The 24,596-nt window shown below is 48.0% G+C and overlaps 1 protein-coding gene across 3 annotated transcripts in view; it reads right to left on the bottom strand.

Annotated features, from left to right (window-relative positions):
• FLCN (folliculin) overlaps nt 1-24,596 on the bottom strand; it is a 611,825-nt gene that overhangs the window by 142,733 nt on the left and 444,496 nt on the right. For all 3 annotated transcript variants that reach the window (XM_069645735.1, XM_069645734.1, XM_069645736.1), the window contains exon 10: nt 17,784-17,915. In XM_069645735.1, coding sequence (XP_069501836.1) covers nt 17,784-17,915 — 132 coding nt within the window. The remainder of the gene's footprint in view (nt 1-17,783; nt 17,916-24,596) is intronic.

Here is a 24,596-nt window from a genome sequence, read left to right as displayed (position 1 = left end):
AATTATGCTTTTCTTACGGCCCCCCTTTGCTGAGCCCGCTAGAGCATGTTGGCTCCCAGGACGCGAATAGCACCTGATAGATAGCAAGGTCCGGAATGCAACCCCCCCCTGTATGTAGTTCGCTTCCAAGAACAGAAGCGCTGTGTTCTATTCAACAACTGTAAGATGCCTTCGCACTCACAAATTGCAAATTGTTACTAGAATAGATGTTTGAAGGTGTCATAGTGGTCAGAGATGTCCATCATCACACCAAGTTCAAAGAAACCCAATAAAGGGGGGTGTTAAACATGTCATAGCTGATTGTTTGATATGCATTTTGTATATATGTAACTGATGTATGTAATTCACGCTCTTGCGTCCCTCAAGGTCTAGAGATACACGTCGCGGGGCATGAGACCGAGTTGGTCAACTGAGACTTTTGCTTTGCAATAAAACCCTAGCTTTGGGAATACAACCTTGTGTCTGGCGTCTCTATCGTGTGTGGTGACTCGCCTTGTTTCCACAGACGTTAGGGTCCCCTAGGGGCCCCTTTCAAGATGGCGCCCGAATAGGGACCCTCCCCCACTTGTTCCATCGCATAACGTTGTAATTGAGTAAGGCAGAGAACGGCGAGGACGGGACGATCGAGCCGGGATCAAGAGGTGTTCGGGGCGCCCTGTAGAAGTGATGAGACTCCTTTGCAGATCTGCACACATCTGATCCCTGATCGATGTGCCTGGCTAGAGAACAAGGAGGTGAGGGTCCCGAAACGAGGCGGAAGCCAAGAAACGCAGACACAACGTCCTTTGGTGCGTCAGTATACAGATGACTTGATTTATCAGGTGAGTCATTCCCCGATTCAAAGCATCCTGATATTGGTTGTGAGTTGACTTTGCAAAATCAAACACCCTAGGTAAGGTTGATTAACCAGGGGGAAGGTTGAAACATTCCTGGAGTATTGTCCACCCTAGCAGGGTTTTTCCGCTGTGGTAGACAATCTTTGGAAGATGGCCAAGTTGTACCACCTGGGGGAACACCAGCGTATGAGATGTATGTGAAGTATGGAGTGGGTGCGATAATATTCTGTGAGACTTGGCATAGGCAAACCAGAAAGCAACCAGACCATCAGTGGCCGATTAATGGTAGTTTTGAGATAGCGAAGATAGATAACCTGGAAAGGGTGTTGATAAGTAAGAAAGCGTGTCCTGCAGCATTTGAGACTATGAAAGACTGGAGAAAGGAAGCAATGCTCTGATTTAAAAGCGGAGCAAAGCATGCGCACAGGCATAAATCGAAAGGTGAAGTAGCGGAAGAGAAAGAAGAGGAGGAGTGGACTGAGAGTCTAAGAAGGGCAGGTAGGCGTGACCAGTTGAATATAGAAAAGATATACCCACAACGAGAATTACACATAGCAGATGAATTGATAGAAAATATATTGACCCATAGAAAACAAGGCCCAAGATCAGAAGTAAGACCAGACACGTCAGTAGCTATTGCCCAGACCCCTCCGGTAGCTCAAGCCCTCCCACAGCTACAGACCGCGCGCGTAGCACTTCCTATTAGCCAACCAGACCCACAACAGACACTCCCTGTTCCCATTGTCCCATCCGCACCTCCCGCCTCTGGCGCAGACTCCGAACCGTATGTTCCTCCCGGGGTTGAAGTTGAAACCACGGGGGCAAGAGGCGGGACTGACCAACGGGGGTGCACGAGGGAAACCCGCAGCGCAATCAGCAAAGAAAGGAAGGTGGAATTGCAGCAACAGGCAGAGATGTATATAGACAGGAATGATGGGACAACAAACATTGGCTTCGATATATGACTACCGTAGAAGCAACGAAAGACAGGTAGTGTTGGAATGCATGGGTGAATATTTGGTGGAGAAATGGAAACAGCTAATTGGGAAATTACCATCGCAGCGATTGTTAGATTTGAATGCATTAGCACGCTGTAGGGAGAGGGATGAAGAAGTGAGAGAACATGTATATAGACTTTTTGAGCTTAGAGATGAATTAGATAGTGATTATGTCGAAACGTTTACTGCACCTGTCAAAGTGTTTACTACACCTGCATACAGGAGTAGGGATATCGGGAGACCTGGGAAGGGGGAAAAGGGGTTGCATAATAAACGGCAGTAATTACCATCACCGGGGCAGAAGGAGATGGTGAACGAATTATCGTTGCTAAAACAGGTGGGGGCAGACTTGAAAGAATGTCTAATTAGAACACAGGTACTATTGCAGCAAGTAACGGGACATAATAGAGGGTGAGGGAACGCACAAGGAAGGAGTAATTCGAATATACTGTAACGCTCACCTGGTTCCCCCGGAGGCGCGGGTCTTGATCTGGCGAGGATACTGTCTTCAGTGTTAGGCGCAGGGTTCGTTTTGCTCCCGGACTGGGCCCCCTTCCCACCGACAGTTTAAGCTGAAGAGAGAGATGTCTGCAAGGGTAAACCAAGGTATTAGTGTTTGGAAGGTTCGGAAAGTTCCTAGCCCCTCTCGCCCTTTCTTTCCCCGTGGAACTGGGTTGATATTGCGCTTACCTTATATAGGTAAATGCCGGGCTCTCCATCCTGCGTCTTATGCAGGGGCGCTGGATCCAGTTGCTTCACTGGATGCGAGCTCTGCCTCTTGATAGCAGAGGATTTGCTGAGAGCGAAGACGCCGTTAATGCACGAGCGTGCCTTGTAAGTATTAAAGTTCCTTTTGCCTTGTTTTCTTCTCTTTCAGAAGTCTTAAAAGTCTATGTCTTTCCCTTTTCAACGATGAAGATTATCCTTCTAATGGCACGTAAGTAGAAAGACTGCACTAGCGCTGGAGAATGCTCCGTAATGTCTCTTTTGTCTTTGCAGGTGCTGAGGTGCAGCGCGAACAGATTGAAAGCGAGCATAACACAGGTAAGCAGTCTTGTAACTAAGCGTTACTAACCGATGTATCTTGCCTTGCAGGTGCCGGAATGCAGCGCGAGCTGAGTTGGAACGGGCGTAACACAGGTAAGCAGAACTTGTAGTTGAATATTACTAACCGATGTTCTCCCTCTTTGCAGATGTCGGATGCCGGAAGAGAAAGGCAGAAAAAGGCGCCTTGGATGCTGCTGTTGGATTAGGTAAGTAGATTCACTGCCTTTACTTAACCTAACCTGTGCCTTTGTTTTGCAGGAGCTGCAGAAGACTGAAGAAGACTGCAGATTGGATTCCAGCAGGTTATTTCGTGTTCACAGGATCTGGAGCTGGAGGTTTCCTGGAGCTGACACGGTGAGCGTCCTGCTGCAGATGCAGAATAACGCGAAGCACGTGAAACCAATCGGGTGTGGTTTAAATAGCCTTCTGTAGTGCTTAGGCGTCTCCTTCCACGGCCCCACCCAGGTAAGAAAAGAGTTCCAGATTTCTAAAAGAGTTCCTGTGTTCTGCTTCCAGGGAGTGGCTCCTGCTCCACCCAGACAGAAAAAGTAGTTCCAGGCAGAGAAGGATCAGGAGACCAGTTAGCTGGTAAGTAAGCAGCATGGTCTGCTACAGGTAGGTCCACCAAGCACTCTTATCCAATATGAGCCCGGCGCTTCCTGTGCCGGGACCAGTCACCATCATGAGCCTGGCGCCACTGGCGCCAGGACAAGGTCCAGAGGGTCCCTATAGGGACTGGCTGGTTCCTGGGATCAGAGTCATGGGCCTGCTTCCAAGGTCGTGGGGCAAGTCCTGACCCCTTGGAAGCAGGGATCATGACATATACATGGGGGAACAGTGGGACCGAATCAGGGTGCATATTGTAAAGAGGAAGGACATTGGTGAGCGCAATGTCCGCATCTACAGAATTGAAATGGGTCTGGTCAGAGGAGACAGCATAGAGGACACCCAGGAGCAAATGGACCAAATAGGAATAGTATGCAGCAGCATCATAATAACAGAGGTAATCAAAACCAAGGCCAAAACCAAAATGCCCCAAACCAGAGTCAGGGACTGCAAAATCAACAATATGGAAATCAGAGTGGGGGAAATAGAGGGAAGAGTGGACATTTTTTCGATACACAGCCAAACACGTATTACAGTAATAGTAATGATTACACATCGGACGATGTGTTATTTCCCCAATATGACAGGCCAGGACAGGGGTCGGAACCAGTGTCTATTCCCGTGAATCAGAGAGGACCCTACGTAGAAATGAGAGTCAGGAATGAGGAGCACCGCTTTCTTGTAGATACAGGAGCACAGAAGTGTTCAATAGACCATCACTTGGTTCCGGATATACCAATGTCAGAGCAAAAGAATATTTCCATAGGGTTCGCAGGTACACCAGTCATAAACCCAGTGTCCAAACCAGTCCCAGTTCCCATAGGACCATATACTGAACATTGTCCTTTCCTTCTAACAGAAAATTGTGGAGAAAATGTGTTGGGATTAAATTTGTTGAAAAAACTAGGTTCTGTTATACATTGCACGGCAGACGGAGTGTTTCTAACGATATGGCCACACGATGCACCTGTGTCAGAATTCATGTCTAAAGCGTTACCAGGGGAACTAAGTAAAGTACCAACCTGTATATGGGCAATGCATGACAACGATGTAGGATGTTTAAAGATAGAGCCAGTAAAGATTATTTTGAAAGAAGGTGTTACCCTACCGCGAATACCCCAATACAAAATTTCGGTTGAAGGTGAGAAAGTATTGAAGAGTATTGTTACAGATTTGGTGAAATTAGGGGTAATCGATGAAATCACAGGCAGTACATGCAACAGCCCGATTCTTCCGGTTTATAAAAAAGGAGGTAATGCGGTACCATACCGTTTCATAATTGATCTACGCGCATTGAATAAGGTAGTAGATCCACAATTTCCTCTAGTGCCAGACGTCACTACAATATTGACAATGATACCTGTTTCAGCAGAATATTTTAGTGTAGTAGATTTGAAAAACGCATTCTTTAGTATTCCAGTGGACAAGGACAGTAGATATTTGTTCGCGTTCACATTAGGAGGACGATCATTTACATTTACACGGATTCCGCAAGGTTACACGGAAAGTCCAAGTATTTACAGTAGAGCATTAAAAGAGCAGCTAGACATGCTGGAATTACCCGTGGGTTGTGCACTTTTGCAATACATAGACAATCTATTGCTAGCTGCAGACACAAAGGAGATTTGTAAAGAAAGCACTGTATTACTACTATCACACCTAGCGGCACATGGCTATAAAGCTAGTTTGAAGAAATTTCAGTATAATCGAAAGGAGGTGGCTTATTTGGGCTACCTACTTTCGAAAGGAGGGAGAAAACTAACGCCAGAATGCATAGAAAGTATTTCTTGTATGCCTATTCCAAAGACACAAAAAGGAGTCAGAGCCATAATAGGCATGGCTTCATATTGCCGACAATGGATTGGTAATTTTGCGTTAATTGTGAAACCATTAGTGAATTTAACTAGAAAGGACGCGGTTATGCCTTTGCAGTGGGATGAGGAATGTCAGAAAGAATTTGATGGATTGAAAACTGCATTATGCTCGGCTCGAGTTTTGGGTATGCCGAACTATGAGAACATTTTTAGACTATTTGTGTGTGAAAGTGAAGGATGTGCATTGGCGGTTTTGACACAGGAACAAGGTGGAAGAAATAGGCCGTGCGGCTATTTTTCTTCTGCGCTGGACCCTGTAGCGCGCGCACTACCACGATGTTTGCGATCTGTCGCGGCGGCTGCTGCGTCAGTGAAACAAACGGAAGGGATGGTATTGGGGCACACTTTAATTCTGATGGTGCCACATGCCATAGACGTTCTATTAAATAGGACACAGACGCAACACCTCACCTCTGCTAGTTTGACAAGATATGAGATTATCTTGTTCACGCCCCATATCCAAATTATGAGGTGTAGCGCTTTGAATCCTGCAGAATTAATGCCACTAACCATAAAAGAAATTGGGGAGAATGAATCACCCCCCACCATTGCTTAATGGTCACTGAGGAAGAAACCAAGGGAAGAGTTGATTTAAGTGATATTCCACAGAAAGAGGCAGATGGAGAGTTATTTTGTGAGGGCTCATGTTTTAAATTACCAGATGGCACGACAACTGCCTCATATGCTATCACTACTCTAGAGAGTGTTGTAGAAAGTAAAAGAATCCCCTATAATTCAGCACAAGCTGCGGAAATAATAGCATTGACCAGAGCCTGCGAGATTTCTGAAAATTTGAATGTCAATATATATACTGATAGTCAGTATGCTTTTGGAGTGGTTCATAATTTTGGTCGACTCTGGGCTGAGAGAGGGTTTCTGACATCACATGGCGCCAGAATTCAACATGGCCCTTTGATTGTACGATTGCTGTCTGCACTCACGTTTCCAAAGCGCCTAGCAATAGTGAATTGCGAGGCACACAAAAAAGTATCATGCAAAGTAGGAGAGGAAAACGTGATTGCAGACAGAATTGCGAAACAAACTGCCACTGATTTGAATACCAAGATGATGACGGTTCAGACAGAGGAAGTACCCTGTATGATAGAAGATGGAGTTGCCACTGTCAAAGAAATGCAGGCCGAGGCTACGGCCGATGAAATACAGGGATGGGCAGAGGGATCTGCTGAGTTGGATCTTGAGGGTTGTTGGGTGGACAAGGGAACTAGAAACTGGATGTTGCCGAATTCGTATGTGACTGCAATGGTCACAATGGCCCACAGCCCTACGCACATCTGTGCCAAGAAAATAATACAGCACCTTTCTACAGTTTGGCAGAATGTAAACATAAAAAAGAATGCAGAGAGGTTGGTGCAGAACTGTATCACGTGTTTGCAACACATTGTAGGAAAGGGAACAGTGACTCCAACAGGCAGTTTTGGCCCGCCCTCCATGCCATTTGAGGTAATTCATTTTGATTTCATAGAGATGGAAAGGTGCCAAAACTTGAAATACGTCCTGGTGGTGATCTGTGCATTCAGTAAGTGGGTGGAGGCATATCCTTTGAAAGACTGCACAGCAATGAGTACGGCAAAAGTAATGTTGAAGGAGTACTTTTCCAGATTTGGCTTGCCCTAAGTCCTATGGTCTGATAATGGACCGCATTTTGTGGGTGCAGTGGTATTACAGATATGTGCTGGTCTCCAGATTGATAAGAGATTCCATAGATCAAGGCATCCGAGTTCTGTCGGTCTTGTGGAGAGGCACAACGGGATTCTTAAATCAAAGATTAGCAAGATTTGTGCGGGAAGCAAGTTGAGTTGGGTGGATGCATTACCAATAGCACTATTATGCATGCGTACATCTGTACAGGCTAAAACTGGGCTCTCCCCATACGAAATCGTAATGGGGAAGCCGGCAAATGTTTGGTGTGCACCTCAGCCAAAGCGACTAAGTGAGATAGAACATCCTGTGCTTAGTACTTATTGTGGTCTTTTAATGCAGAAATTGCGTTTGATTCATCAGCAGGTGCAGGAGGCATTACCAGTGAGATACACCGGTCCGGGGCACGCGCTGGAGCCAGGAGACTGGGTGCTGCTAAAAAACTTTGAAAGAAAGTCATCATTAGCACCCAGGTGGCGCGGGCCCTATCAAGTACTTTTGGCGACGCAGACGGCAATACGGGTGGATGGAAGGAAGTCGTGGATCCATGCCACCCATGCCAAGAAGATTCCAACTGCACTGAAAGACTTGACTGACACTGATGACCGGAAAGAGACAGCGGTCCCAGAAACGAAAGACACTGTTGCCAGTGAGCAGCCACCTAATCTGCCAAAACGAGAAGTGAAACTCGAAACAAAGCCTGAGACGATTGCCAAAGAGGGGGAAGGGCAAAGAGTGCCCCAACGTTGCCCAGCAGAATCGACATCACTGCTGACCGACGCGAAATTTGCCTTGCAAATACCAGCAAAACCAAATCGTGTACCCCTTTGGCGCCCACCAGCACTTGCCAGCACGCCAAAGAACGGATCTGCATCATTGGCGCGGCGAAGACCAGCACCAGCAGTAGCGCCACAGGCTGACTTTGAGCCTAAATCTGGAAGTGCACCGACACTGTTCACGGATCATACGATACCAGAAGCAAGGCGATACAACCTGCGGCCTCGGAAGACAAAGTGATTCGCAGTTCTTTTTGGTGTTTATGTCAACCTCTGGTTCAGCTCATGGATGGAGAAGGAACCGGAGGTATAGAGGAGAGAAGCGTGAGAATTGTGCAAGTCGGACAATTCAAGACTCGCGGCTCCTCTGTGCGATCATAAAAAGTACATGTGTCCTGAACCAGAACGGACAAACTGGGCGCACATGGTACTATGGCAAGTGAGATAACCGATTAACAGTACATGTGTCCTGAACCAGAGCGGGCAAGCTGGGCGCACATGATACTAAGGCGATAAGATAACTGATCAAAGGTCCTCTGAGCAGTAAAAGAGGGGACAAGTGATCTTGCCTAAAAACGAATAATCGAATGCAGGCTAAAAAAGAGACAGGCAGAACTGAACTGTGACAATTCCATTGAACTTATTAACATCAGAGCACGCGCGACGAAGAGAGATATCCACAACGAACTGTGATAAAAAAGAAGAAGGACGACGAGAAACATGCCGGGACCGGTTCCAGCCTCCTCCTGCACCACCACCGCTGAGAATGAGTCATTTATACAGACTATAAACTTAAGAAAAGTGCATGGTAAAACGAATTGTATGCTGGTACTAACGATAATAATGTGCTTTATGAGTGTGGTAGCACCAATATCGACAGCCCTAATATTATGGTGGGTAGAAACAATACACCCATTAGAAATGTTTTTACCAATAATTAATATATCCACTACTGAAAGCCCGGTTCAGGTGATCACTTATACCCTACCCCAATGGAAGAAAAACACAGGGAAGGTTTTGGAAATAACACCTTACTGCTGATAATGAACATGACACATGCAATCCTGAAGAAAACAAATTGTTGGGTATGTGCCCATTTACCACAGCATGCCGGGAAAGGAATAGGGTGGTATGTGCAGCCATTCCCATTAAGTTCTGCATGTAGTGCATCTTTAGGTGCAATGTTCTATGGGAAATGGAATGAGAGTAATACGGGTCAATTAGACAGAACCAACATGAATGAGTTTGAGGAGATAATAATGAAGCCTGTGGGTTGTTCAATTTTCCATAAAGCACAAGTAATAGCCCCAGAGCCCACGAGGAAAAATACACGAAAGATAACACGACAAAATAGACGAGATAGATTGCCCCCACCAGAAAAAACATCTCTAATGACGTTTCGTGTAAGAACAGAAGGGGACAAAGATGCAATTCCCCCATTTTACACAGTGAATTATAGCCCAAGAACTGTCCCTTTTTGTCTAAAAAAGAAAGGCTCTTTTTTAGTCGGAACATATGCTAGTTGTATGAATACAGTGGTACTAAAATGGCAAATAGAACCAGTATATGTAGGTGATCCAGTTTATTTTATATGCAGAGAGAAAGCATACCCTTGGTTGCCCAGAAACTGGGGAGGTACATGTTACCTAGGGCTACTGTTCCCAGGAGTATTCCTCTTAGAAACAGCAGCCATGGCCAGATTATCCAGAACTAGAGTCAAAAGGACTGACAAAGGTGTTTTAATAGCAACTGATGTAGCAAAATCATTCATTCCATTCTTAGGGCAGATAGTGAACTCCTATAATATAAGGCAACTGTCCAGAATCCTAAAGAATGCAATAAACACAACAGATACATTATTTAACATGACGTTGGAAGAAAGAGGAATCAGGTTAATGACGCTGCAAAATAGAATGGCTCTCGATGTGATCCTGGTTGATCGTGGGGGAATTTGCAAAATAGTGGTATCAGCATGTTGCGTTTATTTGGATGATTATTCCCCCACGATCTTTGAAGCAATAAAGAAAATGCACGTTCTAAGCTCTGAACTCCCTACTGGAGAAAGGAGCTGGGGAATAGGATCTTGGTTTTGGGGAATACTACGATCTTGGGAATGGAAGTTTATCTCAATATTAGCAGTGGTATTCGGAATATTCCTAACGTGCTGTTGTTGTATACATTGTTTACCCATAGTTTGCGCTGAGGTAACTGAGGGATGTACGGAAGGATGCATGCATATGATAAAGAAAAAACAACCTCATGATCGAACTAGCCCAGACCCAAAGGAGATGAGAGCAGTAAAAGAGTTGATGGCAATAGATATTGATAAAGACAATGATGTCCACGATAGCATGCAAGACTCAGACATAAGTACTTCTGATTCATCATCACTAGAGGAGGTTTCAATAAATAGATGAGACGTTTGGCATACGGCCAAAGGAGGGTTTGTCAGTCTAGAAATACAGACACCTCTACTTTGAAACCGCAAACGCATTTTGGTGGCCGTGGGCCAACCGTCTCATGCACGATATGACAAAATATAGGTTTTTGAGTTTGCCAATGAACGGCCATTTTGATGTAACAAGAATCGCCATTTTGTTTTCTAACCATTGCACATTGCTTTCTGTTCTTATTGCTTCGCAGTATATTTTCCGCTTACACTGCTCGACTGTGAAACATTGTTGTCTGTATGTGAAAAGGACAAGGCCGCAGGGCAGTGATGATAACAAGAGTTCGCTGAAAAACAAACGTAGGCAGCGCCAGGAAGAATGCCCGGCACCCTCCCGAATGTAGGCTTGAAGCAGAGCTGCAGGGCATTTAATCATTTCACAGCTGCCAGCCAGTCTCGTTATATGGTAGAATATGTTAGAATAATACCGCTAAAGACTTGAATTATGCTTTTCTTACGGCCCCCCTTTGCTGAGCCCACTAGAGCATGTCGGCTCCCAGGGCGCGAATAGCACCTGATAGATAGCAAGGTCCGGAATGTAACCCCCCCCCGTATGTAGTTCGCTTCCAAGAACAGAAGCGCTGTGTTCTATTCAACAACTGTAAGATGCCTTCGCACTCGCAAATTGTTACTAGAATAGATGTTTGAAGGTGTCATAGTGGTCGGAGATGTCCATCATCACACCAAGTTCAAAGAAACCCAATAAAGGGGGGTGTTAAACATGTCATAGCTGATTGTTTGATATGCATTTTGTATATATGTAACTGATGTACGTAATTCACGGTCTTGCGTCCCTCGAGGTCTAGAGATACACGTCACGGGCCGTGAGACCGAGTTGGCCAACTGAGACTTTTGTTTTGCAATAAAACCCTAGCTTTGGGAATACAACCTCGTGTCTGGCGTCTCTGTCGTGTGTGGTGACTCGCCTTGTTTCCATAGACGTCAGGGTCCCCTAGGGGCCCCTTTCAACAGTACCCCAAATGCTGCCAAAAAGGTACATTGGGCTACTAATTACCAAATTACTTACCTCTCAGAAATGTTCCTTCTGATGGACGTTCCTCCCACGGATTCCTCATCTTAGATATCCATCTCCCATCCTACCTGCTCTTCGGAAACATTTCCAGCAGCAGGCGGCGCTGTGCTACTCTTTGTCAGCTCCACCCAACTCCTCTATGCGCCCCACCCCGGAAACATCAGAGTCAGTATTTATACAGGTGCTGTGCTCCATGACCTTAGTTCCACCCTTTTTCCCTAGCACGCTGACGCGGAGGGTCCCCAGAACCACAGTGTACTAGCTATGCACCAAGATGGGCAGGTAGGGAGGATGATGAGGAATCCGTGGGAGGAATGCCCATCAGGAAGAACATTACCAAGAGGCAAGCAATTTGGTCTTCTAATGAAGTACTTCCTCTCATGGATTCCTCATCTTTGATAAGACTCCCAACGCAGTATATAGACCTGCAGGAAGGAGGATAGCAATGACACCACCTAAAACCAGAACACTCTAGAGGACAGCTCTGCCAAAACAATAATTCTGACCAGACATATAATCTAAGCAGATAACCTTAGCAAATGTGTGCAACGATGCCCATGAAGATGCTTGGCAAATATCCAGAATAGGGACCCAACGTTGCAGAGCCGAGGCGGTGGCCAACCCTGAGATGGAGTGATGCCCGAGTCCCTCAGAGACCTCCTTGCCAGTTAGATCATAGCATTCTGAGATGCATAGAATAATCCATCTTGATAGGGTCTGTTTGGTCACAGCCCTGCCAGCACCAGCGTAAACATCAAAATGTGGGGCATATTTCCTGTCCTTTCTTGTCTGAGAGACCTAGAACCTGAGGGCCCATACCGGTCAAGCCAATAGGAAAACTACTCTGCCTTGGAAAGGTGAGGGAGAGAAAACAAAAAAAAGAGAAGACAGATCTTTTGAGAGAGATGGATGTCCGAGACCATCTTCGGGATGAAGGATGGCCTTACTCTCAAAGTAACCTTTTCTTTGGAGAAAACCAAGTAAGGAGGTTCAACTGACAACACCTGGAGCTCACTCACCAGTCTAGCCAATATGATGGCGCAATCTTAATGAACAAGAAATGAAGGCGCTCAAACAGAGCGCCCATTATAAACATCACACTCAATTTAAATCCCACGCCGTGGGGGCAGGGGGGTAATATTAGAAAGACCCCTCAAGAATGACATGGCTGTGGGGATTGAGAAAAAGGAGTCTTGCTCTGGGTTCCTCCTGGCTGGAAGATACCCCTTTACTGTACCAATCTGTAGACCCGTCCGGGCCAAAGACAGAAGAAAATCCAACACAGAGGATGTGGAGCAAGTCAAAGGATTCTGATACATCTCCCGGCACCAAGCCAAAAACGTACATCGCCTGCAGGCATAGATGGATTTGGTGGCAGGTCTTCAAGCAGAGGAGTACGTCCAGAACGTCCTCTAACTAATCCCACTCTGTATACTTCAGCCTTTCTCCAGCTAGGCATGAAGGTTCAGGCTGTGGAGGTTCAGGTGCAGAAGCCTCGCCTTCCGATAGGCACCACAGACGGAAGATGGCCATGTCCAGCAACTCTGGGGACCATTTACTCCTACGTCCGTTCCTTTTTCCATCGGGACGGAACCGGAGCACTTTTGAAGCATCACAAATAATTGTCCCTTTATTTTTACGTGGGCCACTGCACGTGACCGTAGCCCCACCTTCCTGATCGCCACCCCACGCATCACCCTTCAGTCATTTTCTCCGCGTGGTCGAGCTCGGACCCACTTGCATCGTAGGGAATTTTTCATTTCTGTTCCCTTGCCCTTCATCATCCTGCTCCGGTTCCACAGGCTTCTTTACTCCGTCTATGCCGGAGCGTCTGGGATTTGTGTCCTGTTCTTCTAGCGAATGTCGTTTCGCATGGGCGGATCCCCATTCTCTCTGTCTGGAGTGCTTGGACCCAAAACACCGGTGGGACTCTTGCTTCTACTGCAACTCCCTCTCCGTCCGGGCACTCCAGTGTTGGTTCGTAAGGTGGGTGGAGGTGTTCCAACGGCTTCCTCCTCCACATTTACAGCAGTTCATCGACGAAAAAAGGAAGCGTCCGGTAAGTGCCTTCCTTTTTAGGGCACCCCGGCCAGACGACTCCTTCCCAGGGTCTTCTCGTTCCGGGAGGGGCAGAAGTGGCTCTGGTACCAGGATTCTCCCTGAGGTGTCCCGAAAGGGATCTAACCTGGATTCCGGAGTTTGCTCTGAGGCCCCCTGTAAAGGGGCTGTCAGGACTGGATATTCATCCGAGATTCCCCATCTGGGGGCTAAGGTTAAGCCCAACATTGCTGGGGCTGTTTTGACCAGGGTTTTTCCTGAGGTTTCCAAGTCTGGAACTAAACCTACCAAGCCTAGTCTCGAGATTTCTTGTACAGTGACTAAAGGTACCAGGGTAATCACTGAGGATCCCAGATTAGGGGCTATAATTAAAACCACCAGTATCGAGGGGCCTCCTCCAAGGGCTGTGGCTGCAGGGGGTGACCCTAAGCCTTCCCACAAACAATCTTGTGGTAGAACTGATCCTGCTGAGGGGGCAAAGAAGGAGGGCAAATCCCCCAAGTCTTCAAGTACCAGCCTTGCTGAGGTTCCCTCACCAAGGGATCATTCTTCCACAGAATTAAAAGGGGCTCAAAAGCACTCTAGATCTGCTAGTATTGGCTCTGACAAAGTTCCCTGTCACAAGGCTAAAATGGATAAAAAAAGCCCCGAAACCCCTGTGGTGACAATGGCCTCACTGACAACTCTGACGCACATTACCTCAGCTGGGGACAAAATGGTGGTTCAATGAAGGCGGTCTGACACAGCCCTTTTGACGAGCTCTTTCACACCAACGTTCTTAATGGCTGGTGCCAAGGGGCCTATTTTGGGGGCTGAGCAGCATTTTCCACAAAATGTGGACAATAGGAATCCTTTCCGCGCTCCAATGGATTGGCGAGCTTGGTTTCCGCTGCCACACACAGTCTCGCTTCCTCCTGCATCTGCTCCCTTAGTTTATGTGGATCAAGTTGGTGGAGGGCCATCCTTGCAAGCAGCCTCTTTACAAACCTGTGGGTATGCCCCTCCAGAGCAGCCTCTACCTACTCCTGTGCCTAGACCTTCCTCTGAGGGCATGTTCTTTGGCAAATTCCAGGCCCTTATGCACTCTGACCCGATGAAGGCATTCTTTAAGGAACTATTCAAAGAAATGTATCCCAAGCCTCTCAAGCTGCAGCCTGCTCGTACTAACCCACAGCAGGTTTCGGTAGTGCCGCCTCCTTCTCCTCCACTGCCACCACTGTCTCCACTTTCACCACTTCTTAAAACACTGGTTGCGCAGATGACCATGGGGACTGAGGTACCACAGGCTGCAGATTTGTTTTCTGTTTCCGCCACAAGGACCAAGCAAACCAGGATAGCAAAGACCCGACCCACTATACCAGAGCCTTTCATGAGCGGGTCGTGGATATGAGGGCGTTGCTGGATATTCGACACCTGAGCCTCCGGCTCCACAAGAAGGTGTACTTTCAGGGTCAGAGGGGACACACACACACACCATTGCAGGGGTCAGAGGGGACACACACACACCATTGTGGGGGTTAGAGGGGACACACACACACACCCACACCATTGCGGGGGTTAGAGCGGACACACACACCCACCATTGCGGGGTTTAGAGGGGACACACAGACCATTGCGAGGGTGAGAGGGGACACACAGAACATTGCAGGGGTCCGAGGGGACATATACCCCAATGCGGGGATCAGAGGGGCACACACACCATTGCGGCGGTCAGAGGGGACACACACACCATTGCGGGGTGCAGAGGGGACACACACACACCATTGCGGGGTGCAGAGGGGACACACACACACCATTGCAGCAGGGTCAGAGGGGACACACACACCCCTGCAGGGGTCAGAGGGGACACACACCATTACGGGGGACAGCGAGGCAGCATACCGTGGTGGACAGGGGTAGACCGGGCCTTAGGAGTGGGCCTTGTTATCAATGGAATACCCTAGGGACATGGAGGAATCTGATGTAGAACATGACAGTCCTTGCTCCATTAGTGACACCGAGGAGACATCCGATCGGGAATCGGAAGCTTCCCGGGTGCCAGTTCCCAGCGCCGAACGGAAAGCATCCCGCACTTGTATGGCGGTTTCCACTGGCAACACTAATGGGAACCCACCCCATCTTATCTAGAGTGTCATTATTTCCCCTATTGGTCTTCTCCTGGCTATCAATGATTGTCTCCAGGAGGATCTCAGGTGGCGGGGGAGTGGCCATATTTAACTTTGAAATCCCTTGCTCCAAGGCTCCCACAAACCCTTCAGTGGTAAGAGAAAACGTTTCAGAATCGGCACACCAGAATTCTCCCTCATCTTCTGAATCACTAGGTAACTCGTTAGTCAGAAAGAGGGCTTTTGAGGTAGGTTGATGGTCGTCCCCCGCTAGGAGAGTTTGCCCCTTGGAGCAAAGTAAAGTAGGTTTGATACCCCAATGGCCTATAGACCGTAAAAGGTCAATGGGTTTTGACAACTAGGGTTTGACCTGAATCTGTCTCTATCGGGTCACGCACATCCCACTTCTGACACCACTAGTGGTAGGTCAGAATCAGGAGACTGACAAGGAGGCAAGATTTTCACAAGTTATATCCTCTCCTCAAAGAAAGAAGGCCCAGTCTTTCCCTAAGCATGCGTTACTAATCCCTATTGTATACAAAAGAAAGTCAAAAGAGGTGCTTGTCAGGATGTCAAGATTCGCAAATATGTACAACTCTCTCAACCAATACCTCACCTGTACTTCGCACCAACTCCTCAGCACTCTTCTCCACCGTCCTTCCTCTGCCTGGTCTCTCAGTCTGCCTCCACTCCTTCCGACCTCACCCATAAAATCCACAATACCACATCCATTCCTTTCCCTTTTATACTGTTCTCCTCCTCAGTCTACCATTCCCCCATGCACTACCCTCAAAATGATAATCCCATGCACAAATGTAAGAGCAAAGTGACAAGAGAAACACCATAAAACACAATGTATCATAACTTGCCTTATATGTATGAGGTAGGTACCTCACTTCTTCAGTATTTCCCAAACTCACAAAAGATTCAGTGTTCAGACAAGTACCTGCTTGGGGGTAAGAAGTACAAATTCCCCAGCGCAAGCCAAGCCAAAAGTTACTAACAGCAGTATTCTGGTGCAGGACGCAAGACCAACTATTTCCACCATTCCAGGGATAGAAGGCACTGACAATGTTCTTCTCTGGTCGAAGGGAGAGCAGGAGGGCTATACACCAGGAGTTGGTTTAGGCAATGCTGGTTGTCCGTAGCAGCAGTCTTCCAGGTCATCAGTGTAGGTGCCTATCCTTCAGACTCTTGTTCCACTGGGTGACCTCCAGAATGGTGGCAAAGCTCTTCTTACACTAAATCTAGCTTGTGTGTTATCCCAGCACACCAATGGCAACGACCTGCACCATTCAAACAGTTAAGGGCTAAACAATCAGAGACAGCCACAACCCCAAATCTGCCCAGCAACCAACAGAGTTGCGTTTTGGCAATAGACAATCCCAAACCCAATTTTGACCAGTTCAGCTACACAAAAGGTACTAACTCTGGAATCCAAGCAGGATTCCAGGAAGTGCCTACCCTTACATGGTGTTTCCTGACCCAAGAGGGCAGGAAGACAGACTAAAAAGAGCATGGCCAAATGACAATCCATTTTACCAAGCAAAACTGAAAAAGGAATAAAAGTACCCCTCCAGAACTCCACTGTAAGGTGGTGTGTGCTACATTAAAATATTGAACATTAAAACAAAACAGTGGGTGAGTGAAACAAACAGTCATCGTGGGATCACTAGTGCCCCCAAAATAAATGATATTAGCAGGAAAATAAAAGTTTAAAAGGCTTTAATAACCACAAGAAGTAAGGCGAGGGTTCTAGACAAAGCTGCTGGGGATTCCACTGAAATCTATGGTAGCAAAAGAAACCTTTTCCTAAACAGTAACTTTATAGGAGAGCCTTGCAAGATTCCCTGTATACCGCCTGCAGAGCTACCATTGCAGTGTGGGTAGCAGTCCGCAGCCCGAGGGTTTCCACGGACCCATCCCTTAGCGTCCCAAATGTAATGGTCACACCATTGAAAGCATCAGCTGCCAGACTGCCCCTATTCTAACACAAAAATTAGTCCTGCCACACAACTGAATCAGTGGGTATTAATATAAGAGAACCAAAAGACAGAGTCGCATTGGCAACATTAAGATAAGTTTTTCTTTTACATATGCCTGCTTTGCAGGATACAAACATGTGAACCAATTGGGTTTTCAACCATAACATACTGTCCAGTGGACTGCAGTGTGTGTCAAGAATACCATTTGTTGAGCTGCTGTATCATAAAAGTACGACTTCTCAAGTATGTGTGGAGAAAGATTAGGAGAAATCAATGCTGACGAATCAAAATCCTGTACATTTGTGGGTTCAACAGAAATTCTAGATGTGAAAGCCATACGCTCATGTGTTGCCTCACCTCTGTCTGTTGCCACAGGGCTCCCGCTATTGACCACAAATTCGTACTTGCTCAGGGGCTCTTCCTCCTCGAACAACAGCGGGTAAAGGTTGGAACGGGTGGCCCCACGCACATCGACAATGACTGCAAATTCTAGTTGAAGACAAAATAGCAAGATTTAACACTACTCAGTGGCCTGCGTGTTCAGCTGGTGGATAATGTGTCAAAGAAGTAATGCCGTCACCTAATGTGACTGGTGGTGTAGCTGCAGCCGCTCTTTAATTAAGAGGAAGTCATTCTTGATGGGCGTTTTGAATTCAAGCAGAGTTAGCGGTCTCCAAGTCAGGGGAAGAGCATCCCAGTGAGGGAACAGTGCCTAAACACAAATATATGAATTAGTGGCCTGGTTTTCTGGGTGGAATGTGGTGTTGGGTTTGGTAGTGTAACTGAGCCAGTGATTCAGATGGTGTGAGCAAGACAGCAAGTCGACGTCATGCACTTCGATTGATTGAAAGAGTAGGGTGAGAAATGAGAACAGGGTCCTGCAGTGCATCAAGACCCAGTCTAACTGGTGCCAGAAGGAAGAGGGCTGTATTCTCTTGAGGTTAAACATAGCATTAGTGGTATATTTTCTGGAATGTAATCAGTGTTTGGGAGAACGACAAAGAGGCTAAAGAAATAGACGTTGGGGCAGTCAATGATGATATGTAGATTATTCGTTGACGTATTTGCCAAGAAGAATGGAAGATGAGGATGGTTAAAAACAGTGTGGATTCCATTTGAAATGGAAAATGTCCAGAAGCTACTACCAACTCTAAGTACAAAGGGCCCCAGGAAAGGATTATAGAACATTATCACAAGACAAGCAAGGAAACGTTGCATAAAAAGTAAGCTTCACACAGTGAACGAAATATACAGATGCTAAATTAAACTTCAGCTATAAATATATATTGACCTTGCTTGGTAGACCTTCAAGGCTTCTATCCATACGCAGAGAGATCTAATGTTAGAACAATTAAAATTGACTGAGATCCTCCTCATCGGCACCCCTTCACCCACCTTTCCTCTCACTCTCTGGCCGGGGTCCCTTGGACCTCCTCCTACCCCTACCTGCGAGGTTAAGAACCTTGGGGTCATCTTTGGCTCCACGCTGGCCTTCTCTGCCCACATTTCAGATGTCCCTAAAAAGTCAAACTTCCTTCTACACCTCCTCAGAGGTATTCTGCCTTTCCTCTCCTTCCCCCAGAAGCTCACTGTCTCTCAAGCCCTGCTTCTTTCTAGGTTGGATTACTGTAACAGCCTCTTTTTAAATCTACCTGCCTCTACTCTCCGCCCATTGCAACTTATCCAGAACAGGACTGCAACACGTGTCCTTGGCCTCAAGCCCTGGGTTCGTATCTCTCCCGCCCTGAAATCTCTCCACTGGCTCCCAGTGGCTGCAAAGATTAAGTAAAAAATCCTTTGCATTGTCCACAAGGCTTTCTGGGCCCTGGGTCCAATATACCTTCAGCTGTCCCTTTGTAAATACCTTCCCTCTCAAGCTATTCACTCCTCTAACTCCCCCAGGGTCAGTCGTTTTTCAAAGAAACGAGCTGGGGGTAGATCTTTTTCTTCGGCTGGGGCCTCCCTCTGGAACAGCCCCCCTGCCGCTCTGAAACTTGAGGAAAACCATCTCTGGTTCCATAACCACCTCAAGACCTGCTGATCTGCTCTCTTGGCACCGTGCACCTGGCCTACCTTTCTGATTTCTGGGCCCAGGTACTTGCTCACCGTGATACTCGCCCGCACTGACTCCTGGCAATCCCTTGCACTGGGGCCTGTATCTGTAACCATACAGCCCCCCCTTTCTCTTTCTGCACTTACCAGACTCACTGTGTCTGTTGCGTTAAACCAGCACTAGCCACCTGTTGGCTGCACTTCCACTGTTTGTTGCTTGTTGTTATTTATTTATTATTTACTATGTATCTGTTTTTCTTTTCTCTGCACTTTCCACTGCCCCCCCCCACCTTGCAGTTCTCCCCTTTTTCCCTCTCCCATGCACTTGCACGTTCCCAATGTCACTGGGCCTAGTAAGATCGTTGTTTTGTTTCTCCCTTGTACTCCTCCCTTGTCTTGTCATGCTCTGAAACACGTGTACGAGCGCAATATAAATAAAAATCAATTCAATTGCATTTTCTACGGTTCTAATAGCCACTATTTATTTATTGGTGATTTGTTAGGCGCTTATACAATTAGGAAAACTGTGTCAAAGCGCCCAGTACTAAAGTACATTAAACAATAATTGATTCGATTCAGATACAAGCCACCCCAGGGGGGAAACTACATTTTCACTGTGTATTTTGATTAATCAATGTTTAGTTTATTTCGGAAATTCCACAAAACATAAATACAATCTATAAACCCACAATTATCAGTTATCACCATAAAACAAGATACCTAAAATACCAATACACAATTTCATGAATTCTCATTATAAAAGGAACTTCTGCTCCATAAGCGAAGAGATACGAGAATCAACGGGGCTTTTATTGGCCTCGAATAGAAAACACGCCATTGTCCCAATAATTGATTCTCTGCAAACCCATATGACACACAGCGATTACCCAGCAGATCGCTGGATTTTGACAAGAGCACGCTGTGATCATGTGCTGCTGCGTGTGAGCACAGTGAATTGGCAGGGTTATGTCCAGGATTCAGAATGCCCTTGTTGCAGTTCAGCAGTAGAACATCTTCTGCCCTTCGTTTTGCTGTGCCCCTATTAGAAGTATATTAGAAAGCAGACGATCGTCCCGATTCTGAAACAATGGAAATGTACTCCGTGTCGTTCGGCACTAATCTTTTTATTACAAGCTGAGCCTCGTGTTGTGCTTGGGGCTTCCTTACCTATTTGAGGAGGGCCTGGATGCAAGGAAATATTTTCTGGACACTCTTATCTGAATGTATTGTATGAGGGGGAATATTTTACTGTGCAATTCTTTTTAATTGGTCACACACTGCTGATACTTTTATTGTGTATATGTTTAATGCATTTTATCAGAATAAACGTATTAGATGATGATGATGAATTCTCACTGTAAAGTGCCAAATGCAAATATAAATATATACAATGTTACGGTATTCTCCCAGAGATGACAATGCGAGTACATACAGTTTATAATAGTCACAATATCCATTAACAATTCAACTCTACATCTCGTAAAAATCCAGAACAATAAAACATTTGCTTGTAATACCATAGCTACTAAATGTGGCGTTGCCCCGTGAGGGGATACGCACGCGGCGGCGTGACGTTGCACGACGCCGCGTGCGCCTTAAATAAACGGGGCGCTCCCGGCCGCGTCAGAGCGACCGGGGAGCCCGAACCGCACAGACGTGTCCGTGTGGAGTCTGTGGGTGGAGGGGCTCGCGGGCACGCAGTGGGGGCACCCAGAGACCCCCAACAGTGGCGACGAGTGTCGGATGCCCGGGCCCGGCGGTGACCTGACCATCTGAAACGCCTAGCCAAGACCCTTGAAAGGCTGCAGTCGCTGGGGCTCACCCTCCACAAGGACAAGTGTGAGTTCCTCCGCCCGACCATTGAGTTCTTTGGTTTCATCTTCAAGGAGGGCGGGGTATCCCCTGACCCCAAGAAGGTCCAAGACATCAAGACGGCACGCCCCCCTGAGTCGGCGTCAGAGGTGCGGAGCTTCCTGGGAATGGTGACGTACTGTGGGCGTTTCATCAGGAATCTCGCCTCGAGGTCGGAACCACTGAGGGCCCTGACGAAAAAGGATACCATCTGGCAGTGGGGCCCGTTAGAACAGTCGGCATTCGAGGACATCAAGGGTGCCCTGACAGCAGAGGACACAGTGGCTTTCTTTGACCCCTCCCTGGAGTCGGAGATCATTGTGGACGCCAGCCCGTTTGGCCTCGGGGCAGTCCTCACCCAGGTGGGCAAAGATGGGGGAATGAGGCCCGTGGCATACGCGAGCAAGGCCCTCTCCGAGACCGAACAGAGGTACTCACAGATTGAACGGGAGGCCCTGGCGGTTCTGTGGGGCTGTCGGCATTTTCGGCTCTACGTGCTGGGGAGACCCGTGACAGTGGTAACAGACCATAAACCACTGATTCCGATTATGGCCGGATCCTCTTCCAAACCACCAGCCAGGATCGAGCGATGGTTGCTGGCCCTCCTGGAATATGGCGTCACCCTGATCTACCGGCCGGGGGCCAACAATGCGGCTGATTACCTGTCCAGGCATCCGGTGGGCAGGGGCGGACCCGCACAAGAGTCGTGTGCGGAGGAAGCCGATGATCACGTCAGCATGGTGGTCGAGAGCGCCACCCCCAATGCAATGCCGCTACCCGAGCTGGAGAGTGCTGCGGCCAACGACGAATGCTTCCGCATCCTGAGGAGATCGATGCAGTCGGGGTCCTGGAAGGCCGTGCTGGAGTTGGTGGCAGGGCGCACTCAAGAGGCCAAAGTGACCCTCGAGCAACTCTGGAAGGTGAGGGACGAGCTGTCCTTCACAGAGTCGGGCCTGCTGCTGCGGGGCGATCGCCTGGTGGTGCCGGGCTCCAAGGTCCACGAAGTCATCAACCTGGCACACCAGGGACACCAAGGGGCCGCCAAAACGAAGGCGAGACTGAGGCTGAAGGTGTGGTTCCCCGAGTTGGAAAGGAAAGTGGACGACTTTGTAGCGGCCTGTGTATGGTGCCAGGCGGCCTCCCCAGTACAGCGGGAGCCTGAAATTGAAGTAATGCCACGGGGGACCCGCCCGTGGGAGGTAGTACATGCGGACTTCGGATCCACGGCCGTAGGTACTCACTTCCTAGCCATCGTCGATGAGTACTCGCGATACCCGGAGGTGGAATTCGTCGAGTCGGTGGCGTTTGAGCACGTGGTCGGCGCCGTGGAAAAGATCTTTGCCACCCATGGGTTTCCCGTGACCCTGTGCTCGGACAATGGATCCCCATTCCAGAGCGCGAGGTTCTCGGAGTTTCTCGAGAGCTGCGGAGTGGCCCACCGGAAGGTGTCCCCGCTGTGGCCCCGCGCCAACGGGGATGCCGAGAGGCTGATGAGGACATTAAACAAAATGTTCCGGATAGCCCAGGGACAGGGCCAGCCTCTCCAGCGGGCGCTATACCAGTTTCTAAGAGTGTACCGCACCACCCCACACGCCTCGACTGGGGTAGCCCCGGCTGAGGCACTATTTCGAAGGTGCCCCCGAGGTCTCCTCCCGGAGGTACAGGAAAAGATACCCGGCGTAATAGATGACCAACGGGTGGAAGCGGAGCGACAGGCAAGGACACTTCAAGAAAACACACGGCGGGGTCTTCGTCCGCAGCGGCTGGAACCGGGCGACGAAGTGCTGATCAGGAATCGGCATCCCCATGGAAAACTCTCGCTCCCATATGAACCCGAGCCGCTGGACGTAGTGGCAGTGAAGGGATCAATGGTAACGGCCTCGGACGGGAAGTAGGCCGTCACTCGAAATGTGAGTTTTTTCAAGAAACTGGGGGACTCTCGAACTGAACTCCCGCCTGACCCGGATGAGACTGTCCTCCCGGATGAAGATACCCCCCGGGGGGAACTCGTGGGGTCACCAGAACGAGGCACTGGAGCAGCAGGGAGTCCGGCGGCTGAGGTAGGTGGGAGGTACCCCCAGAGGGCTGGGCGAGGGAGACCTGCCTACCTCGGAGACTACGTGCTGGGGCCAATTGACTGTGTTCCGGAGTGAAGGGGACCTGGGAGGCTGATAATAAAAGGGGGCATGGGCTTTGAAGTTCGCAAGTGACTTTGTGTGCAGTGCTATGTTTTGACGTGTCTGTTTGTTGTTGTTCCTCCCGGAAAAAGGAGGAGTGTGGCGTTGCCCCGTGAGGGGATACGCACGCGGCAGCGTGACGTTGCACGTCGCCGCGTGCGCCTTAAATAAACGGGGCGTTCCCGGCCGCGTCAGAGCGACCGGGGAGCCCGAACCGCACAGACGTGTCCGTGTGGAGTCTGTGGGTGGAGGGGCTCGCGGGCACGCAGTGGGGGCACCCAGAGACCCCCAACACTAAATCGACTGTAATCTCTAATCCCTAATGATTGTTACATTCTGATAGCGTAATTAACTGTCCATGGTGAGAATACATGCCAACTATCTGGCACCCACAATAGGGACTGTCATTAAAGTATTTACTTGCAAATGCACTCACTAGTTTCTATGGCTGTCCCCCATATATCCACATAATCTTCCCTTGATAAAGAAATCATACAGTAAATGAAAACATGGGGGATATACTGCAGATTCACTGTTATTTGTATTTGTATTTTATTTATTTGTATAGCGCGCCTGGCCCGAGGGCATCTGGGCGCATGTCTTGGTACAGTTAGAATGTAGTACAACATAATACAGTTACATAGTAAAATTACATATGAACAAGAGAGACCTATGTACACAATAGAGGCAAAGTTACCTAGTAAAATTGCAAAGAAACATGAGAAACCCTATATACACACATTATGATTCACAAAATATACAAGGCGAGGAACCAGGTAGTAGGTTTGCATGCATGGTTCACTATATACCTACAGTGTGGCACAGGAGAGGAGTTTAATCGTTTTGGGGGATTAACCACAGTTTGGCTTTTTGTTTAAACGAGGAAGGGGAAGGTTCGGTCCTGATAAAAATCGGCAGTGAATTCCAAAGTTTGGAAGCAAGAACTGGGAAGCTCACCCCACCTGCTTTCTGCAGTTTGTATCTGGAAATAGACAAGCAGTGAGCTTGGGCTGATTTTAGTGGCCGGGCGGCTTGTGTTGAGAGAAGCGGTTGGCCAGGTAGATGGGGGCCTGATTGGTCACACATTTGT

Source organism: Ambystoma mexicanum, chromosome 2p (genome assembly GCF_040938575.1).
Source record: "Ambystoma mexicanum isolate Mex_15411 chromosome 2p, UKY_AmexF1_1, whole genome shotgun sequence".
NCBI lineage: Eukaryota > Metazoa > Chordata > Amphibia > Caudata > Ambystomatidae > Ambystoma > Ambystoma mexicanum.
This window is presented reverse-complemented; position numbering and strand designations above follow the sequence as displayed.